General features: G+C 41.6%; 1 protein-coding gene across 1 annotated transcript; it reads right to left on the bottom strand.

Annotated features, from left to right (window-relative positions):
- Window positions 1-490: 490 nt before the first annotated feature.
- On the bottom strand, window positions 491-6909 carry tmem161a (transmembrane protein 161A). Its single transcript, XM_035653204.1, has 11 exons — window positions 6806-6909; window positions 6151-6254; window positions 5979-6062; window positions 5617-5708; window positions 5297-5453; window positions 4774-4989; window positions 4474-4617; window positions 4256-4369; window positions 3913-4087; window positions 3651-3747; window positions 491-3403 (listed from the first exon to the last, which is right to left on the bottom strand). Exons 1-11 carry the CDS (start codon window positions 6806-6808, stop codon window positions 3099-3101), a joined length of 1491 nt encoding a protein of 496 aa, XP_035509097.1. The 5' UTR covers window positions 6809-6909; the 3' UTR covers window positions 491-3098.
- Window positions 6910-7672: the final 763 nt, after the last annotated feature.

Raw genomic sequence — 7672 nt, 5'->3', positions numbered from 1 at the left:
TGGAAGTCAAATGATATCACCAATAAATCACGTCAACTTTCAGACAAAGAGCCTCTTCAGTCTTGCTGTGGTGAAAGGTCACATTCCTTAACTTGTTAAATGAGTGCATGTAAAACTGTTTTGATATCATAAAGATTGTGAATCTAGTTTCAGTGTTGTCTGCTGACAAATGGAGAGGATTTGGAAGATTTGACGAGAATATGAGAACAGTTCCTGTGGCCGAGTTGAGCATCCACAAACAATATTTCTTCCCAGACTCTTGAGGGGCATCAGGTTCATGGCAATTATCAGTGATTAAAGAATGATCTTCTCAGGAGGTTGGGGGTCAGAGATCAGGACCCAGCACAGCGGCGAGACACTCCATTGTCATGCATGATGTCTTTTGTCAATTGGAGCACTGATTTTTAAAAGGAAATGTTTTATCACCAGTATCTCCCACGCTCCTTGAGGGAAAGCAGAATTAAGAGGGAACATCAAACTGACATTGAGACTGAGAATAATAAAATGTTTTATTGAGCCACACAAACAAAAAAAAACATTCAGGTTACAGCCAAAATAAATTGCACACCATGCATTCAGAAAATCTCAGAAAGCAACATTTTCATATGAACTTCACAGTATAATGATTTCAGAGCATTCAATTACACTATTTAAAAAAATGCACACTAAAAATCAAACATTTGCCACAAACAGAATACAAAAATGTACAGAACTGCAGCATCTGTATCATTTCTAAGTAACAAGTTATTAAAGGCAATGTATCATAAATAAATAAATAAATAAAATCTACTAACGCCAAACTGATTGTAAGTAGGCTTTGATTAATCTTACACGTACATGACTGATTGGCTACAAAAACAGCAAAACTACTAAAAGCTGACGTAACTAATTAAGAAATTAACTGCAACTGAAAATGTTGCCCGTGAGTAGTGTTTGAAAATAAAAAGGAAAAACAGAAATGTGTTTGGAGTGTTAATTTGATCTAACCAACTGATTATATTCATTCTAAATACATGGTCAGGGAGAAAAGTGGATTTTAAAATGGACTCAAAATCCCTGAGCTCCCAGGCACTTAGGAATTCTGAAGGAAAAAGCTCTTCAGTTCTTGGCTAACACACAGCCACAGCCACAACCAGTTTTCATTCACCTTCAACTGTGTTTAAAACAATAGGATGGATCTGAGCTCTTCTACTTATTAGCAATCAAAACATTACAGCAGAAAAAGATAACAAAAGAAGATTTAGCACTCTTGAATCGGTTTCTTAAGGGGGACAGAGTCCCTCACAAAAATAAAACGTCTTATCTACACAGGGATTAAGCACTAATACTTCCCCTGGTATCAATTAAACATCTTATATGCAGCATTTAACAATGTTCTATTAAGAACAATCCAGGTAACACTGGCATAGGTACATCTGAAAAGTTGCAGAAAAAAGTCCAGCTGAAGTAGCTGGAAGATGATCAGGGGCCTGTATTAGCAGGTCAGCGGGATGTCTTTGGGCTTAACTCTTGTTTTCCAGAATCACAAAGCTGGCTCGCTTATAACTGAACTGATCAGAATGGTTATTATGAGAGATTTAAAAAAAAAATGTGGATAGCCTATTTCACAAGCACGGACCAGTTAAGCATTTGGTACCATGTTTGTTTCAATATGCTACATCAGTGTTTCTCAAACTTTTTATACAGTGTACAACCTCATATTAGGCTCTTCAAACACCAGCATTATGACCGACATTAAAATACAGTAGTGTTGGCCGACTGGATTCAGCTATGGACAGTTCACACAGGAGGCAGGTTTATTTCTAATAAAAAGATTATTTATTGTTGACTGCTCTTGAACCTTGAATGAAACCAGGCCAAGAACCAGAGCTAATTAGGGGAAAGGGGTTACTGCTGGTTCACACTTTTCTTTCCAACACATCCTGTTTGGAGCCACAATTTTCACGAGTTTCAGTTAAAAAAAAATAATATTTCAAAGATTCCTCCGCGTACCACTAGAAGCAGCTTGTGTACCAACAGTGGTACACTTGCCATAGTTTGAGAACCAGTATGCTATGTCATTAATAACAAGCCTTCTCCACATGGGGTTCGCCTGCTGTTGTAAAAAAGGAATCGCAGTGAAAAATCCAAAATGTTGGCAACTTTATAAAAAACTGCTGAGAAAGTCAACAGAAGGGGGAGAGGAACAGAAAGAGGCCGGACAGGGGACGATGGTGTGTGCAAAGAAGTGCAAAGAGAGAGAGACAGAGGTGTGTGTGTGTGTGTGTGTGTTTGGGGGAAAGAGAACTGAAGGGAAAAGCAAGGTTAGCAGATTAAAGTAGGTTGTGAGTTAACACTAGCAAAACGCTTGCTTTGCATCCCTGTCTCATCAACCCCTTCAGATCCCATATTTTTCTCAAATGAACTTCAGACTGGAGTTACCCAACCAAATATTTGTGGGTCATTGTTACTGAAGCATCAGAGCCCAAAAAATGGTAATCAGGACAGCCCTATTAGTAGGAATTTATTTCTTTAGCTGCTTTAGAACTGCTTTAGCATCAGGAGGGGTTTTTTCACCTCACTGAATATCACCTTTCGCTACCAATAACCTAATTTCCCTGTGGGTATCACTGTGTTATATTAAGTACCTTTGATGTTGCATTTAATTAAAAACTTTGCCTCTTTCACGTGAACGCACCCGTAGTTGGATCAGTAAACCCCGAACTAATTGAGCCAGTTGATAACCAGCTTTGTGATACCAGTAATTAAGGATTAGACCCAGTGAAGCCAGGTAACCCAAAGAGAGCCGGCATAAGTTGAACTTGCTTTGTGATACAGGCCCCAGTTCTCTCTGTACATTTGTGTTATTGATACCAGTAGCCTGCTGGTCACAAAAAAGTCCTAATGGCAACAAGGTAGCCGATATTGCAACAGACAGCGCCCATCACTCGTCTACTTTACAAACCTTTATCAAAACTTCTGTTGCTGCCAAAAGCAAGGTGCATTCTGTCTGTAGATATGTGTTTTAATGAAATGTCCTCTTTGCTGTTTGCAGCTCTCCTTTGTAACAGCATGAGGGCTGGGGTTGCATCGCAATTACAACAGTATTTCTTCCTCAGTTAGTTCTGCATAAGGTACTGGTGGAAGTAGATGCCAAAAAGAGAGCTGATGACCTGGCAGGCAGCCACCCACCACGTGAGGAAAGCAAATAAACCTCGGAAGAAAAGTGGAGTGAGGACAGACCGCAGTGCTGTGAAGGCCTCTGAGAGGCGTGCTACTGTGGCCTGGATGTCCTCCTCCATATCCTCCATCCCCTCTTCATCCTCATCGAGACCAGTGGGTAGCACAGGTGCTGCTGTGGGCATCACCAGTGCTGGTGTCACTCCGGGGGTCTCCTCTGCACCGGTCCTCCAGGAGAAGTCGCCTACAGAGATCAGTAGGGATCAGTCAATATTTAGATTTCACTGAACATGGAAGAAAGAGTAAGAAAGTAGACCTTTGAAAGAAACTAAAGCTTGTAATGTTTTAATGACACTAAAACCTGACTACAGATGTTTCTAATATTTAACTGCACTGCACCAGAATAGTCTACATCCACATTTTCAATGTTTGGGGAAAAAGTGTGTATTCTTCTGAATGCAGTGGTTGAATGATGGTGGGATTTTACTTACCTAATGCTTTGAGTGCCAGTGTGGAGAACAGGATGAGAAAAACAGGAACCAGGTACTGGAGAGTAATTACAGTCAGGTAGCAAAAGATACGAGTGACCTGAAAAACAGCACATTTATTCTCAGTTTAAAACATGCAGTTAGGGTGTCTTCACTTTTTTTATTGCACAGTAAAGCTTTTTATTAAAGTCTTTAAACTCTTTCAAAGTTTTAAATTCATAGGATCTGAGCTACTATTCAAACCTTCATTGTTCAAATATCTGACCTTCCTTTGAATGTCAATCGCAGCGATGCGTCCCGCCTCCTTCTTCATCTGCTCCACCCACTTCTGAGACAGATTGAGGTAGGCCTGCATGTGGTAACGAGTTAGTGCTAGCCGCAGCACACACAGCGCCACGATGATCCACAGGCGCATGCTGTCAAATGCTGCACTGGAAACTCTGTAAGTGTGAAATTGTAAGAGGATAAGAAAAAGTCAGGGCTGGCCAAGTGCCCACTGTGTCCCATTTGGAGGACATCTTGCATCAGTGGCCACTGTTTCTGTCTTGAAAAGAAACTAAAAGACTGGTTGTAGTAGATACGGTAAGCGAACACATATGTGCACTCACATTGTGACAGAAGTCTTCCCCATAGGTGCATTGGCCAGGAAGTCCCTTGCAATGGGTTTCACCCACAGAATCAACACGATGACTGGAGACAAGAAACCCATGTGCAGCAGAATCCTGCAAGAAACATTAAAGACGTCTAAGAGAGCTAAATACTGCTAGTGTAATGTTTCAAGAAGGAGGACATTGCTTGTTGCAGTGTTAAAAGTATCAGCTCTTACTGGATGAGTGGGCGGTCTGAGTTCATCTGTACAGCATCTAGATGAGTCTGAGCCAGTCGCAGGCCAGGGAAGGCCAGGAGAGACCCAATGTAAGCACAGATGGCAGCCAGACCGAGCTTCACTGTCAGCTTGGTCACTGGGATTCTGAAGAAAGTTGTAACAGCAATCAAAAGGTTATTCTGTGTGTAGCACAGATATTTGTCAAGTCTGTTACTGCCACATTCAACACAACTTCTTCCTTTAAGAAAACAAAACAGTATCTATTCATTCTATTCATCTTCTTTAGGGACGGATACTTACGACCAGTCAGCATAGCCCTGCTGTCTGGCAAAGATTTCCAGGTTGTCAAAGAGGCTGGAAAAGGCAGACTCCAAACCGAACTCCAGGTAGTCCTCTCTGACCACCAGCACCAGCATGGCCACGAGCAGAGACAGGAAGCCAAAGGCAAGACACACTGAGCGCTCACCGCCCTCCTCGGAGCGGAAGTAGTGGCTCATCAGTGTCTGAAGGGTCTTTCTGCGGGTTGCAGGTTAAATGCAAACAACCAAGAGGAAAATGTAGCATTCATCCAGTCCAAGACTATACATATATCTTTGGGAGGCTACTTGATCTTTATTTAATCAACTAGTATTAAAATATCAAAAGTCTTTTATATAACATTTACTACTAGCATACATCACAATGATAACATGTTACAGTTTTACAACTGTGACTAGAGGCTTCATCATGTTTGTTAATTCATCATGCAAAAAGTTAAAGACTGTAGAAGTCTTACAGACTTATCTGTTATGACCTAAAGTTTGACTTTAAAGTTGAAAGATACAGACTGAACAGTACAGTCAGGACACACCAGATGGCTCCAATGTTGACCTCTTTTCTGGCATCTACAACATTGTAGTAACACTCAGTGAACAGGAAGACACCCGTTGTATATACTGCAAAATCTACCAGCCACTGGTATTCCAGGAAGAACCGCAGCACTGAAATAAGAAACAAGAAAAAACAACAAGCCATTAGTTAGCTGAGATTGAGAGACGGTAAAAAAAAAACCATGTAAATGTATGGTGATTCAACAGCTGAGCTTGAGCAGTGTTTGTAGTGCACAATGTCATTGTGGTGTAGATAAAGGACTGTTTGCTTTACCAAGAGCGTCAATGGCGTTTACTGGAGCTTTCTCCAGGTGAAGGTCGATGTCTTTGGGCACAGTGAGAGGCTTGCTCTCCCCATTCTGTCTCCTGGAAATCAAACAAAGAAGGCTCAAGACCACGTTAAGAAAAACAAACAAATATATCTTCTGTTATTGAGTTTTACGAGAAGAAAAACAGAGAGACAAAGACCAGCTTATCTGGAGTAGCCACTTGTTTTGCTCATAAGCACTGGCAACAAACGGTAAAACTCTCAGAGTGCAAAGATCTCTGGATTAGATTTGTTTCCAGGCAGTTTCTTCCTCTGGGCAGCATTACTTTAATGTGACTCTTTTCTACAGACCCTCCCCCAACTCCCACCTGTCTCTCCTGCTCTGTTTGGGCATCTGTTTCCCGGCCAGTGCACACAGCTCTCCTTCTGACGGGTGTTTGAACCGGAACAAACTGGAAGGAAAGACAGGCACGTGTATTGTAAACAGCCCACAGCACATTATGGCAATAATGTACGAGCTGAATGTAAGGGTGAGAATACCTGCCGTTACAGAGGAGCCAGCGTGCAAATGAGCAATGTGGAGCCATCCTCTGCATAATGCTGGCAGCCAGCAAGCTGACCACCAGCTGAATCCCCATCAGCGCCTGGCAGAGAAAACACACACACACACACACGTTTAAGTATGAGATCCAACTCTGAAACTCCCATCTTGTATTATGTGTCAGCAGGCAATGCATCAGAGATGGCCAGAGAGCAGGAAGGCCTTGTCTACAACTGTGACAGTCAGTCAAGACAGTAGCTCATGTTGACTCGGCCTGTAAGACCCAACAAAGTGTGAAGAACAAAGGTAAGTTAGTTCACATATCACAGGCTGCGGTAGAAGCTGAACCGCACACCATGCTAGGAAGCTAACAGGAGCAAGGGATGAACTAAGTTGAGCAACGTTAAACATCGGGTGCGCTGAAAGCCCCTGACAACACAATGAATGGAAGGTAGCAAATGGCTATCGTGCTAAATTTAGCTAAACTTCACCACCTGTCAGTGCAAGCGGTAGCTAGCTAGCTAGCGTTAGCCGCACTAGCTCTCACAGTCACCAATACAAACAAAATGAGCCCGCAAGCGAATTTTACAGCACTTTGATAAGACTGGTAACTACATGTGCAGTATGAATGTGCTGGGGTGTGAATTAAATTACCATCGCTTCTCTCTAACGATGTAATTAAACAGAGGAGCTCCTTCACGTGCAGGAAAGTCTTGACAGCTGAACCAACTGACGTGTGAAACTGCTGAATGTCCCGGATGTACTTGTGTCGCGCTGCCTTCAGGTGCTCCTCGAAAGCTTTGTAAATTCAAAGCCTGTTTTTTAAACAGCCAAACGACTGATGCCACTGCTTGGGAATGTCATGATTTGAACGTAGACTGGGGAGGGCTACCAAACAAAATGATTTTAAAACAAATTAATGATTTTAGATATGGAGGTTTTATTGTATATAAGAATCTAACTGTAAATGAATGCACAGAGGTAAGGAAGATTTTAAAGTGTAAAAACATGTCAGAGAGTATCAGAGATTTTAGGTGGCTGGTATCTGTGGGGAGACTTCCTGTCAGGGCAGTCTTGTGTCTTGGAGTTGCTATGTAACGACAAAGAAATGTCCAATGACTGGTTGCAACGATGATGAGACACAACAGCACCTTTTAATGGATTGTTTTAGAGCATACATTTATTCGACTGTATTTATATATTTATTATATCTTTTTTAAACTAATTTAAGCTGATTTCACAATGAAAACAGAAGGTACTATAAAATGTTTAACCATGGAGTAGCCTGTGACACATGTAGTACACCTTGACCTCCTACTGCTGTCAGGTGAACCTGTAATAATAGACTTACCAATGGTACTAATTAGGTTTATGTTACATTTAGTATAGCAGAACTTTTCCAGTGAGCCAACATGCACAAAAGCAGCATCCTGACTCTGTTTGTTCAGAATGGAACGTAACGTAACACTTGTGTTTACCCTACTATTTCATGTCAAAATACCTGCTATGAAAAAGGTCAAT

This window comes from Morone saxatilis, unplaced genomic scaffold (genome assembly GCF_004916995.1).
Source record: "Morone saxatilis isolate NCDOM2014 unplaced genomic scaffold, NCSU_SB_2.0 Contig12, whole genome shotgun sequence".
Classification (NCBI taxonomy): domain Eukaryota; kingdom Metazoa; phylum Chordata; class Actinopteri; family Moronidae; genus Morone; species Morone saxatilis.
Note: the sequence above shows the minus strand (reverse complement) of the source record. Positions and strands in the feature narration are given on the sequence as shown.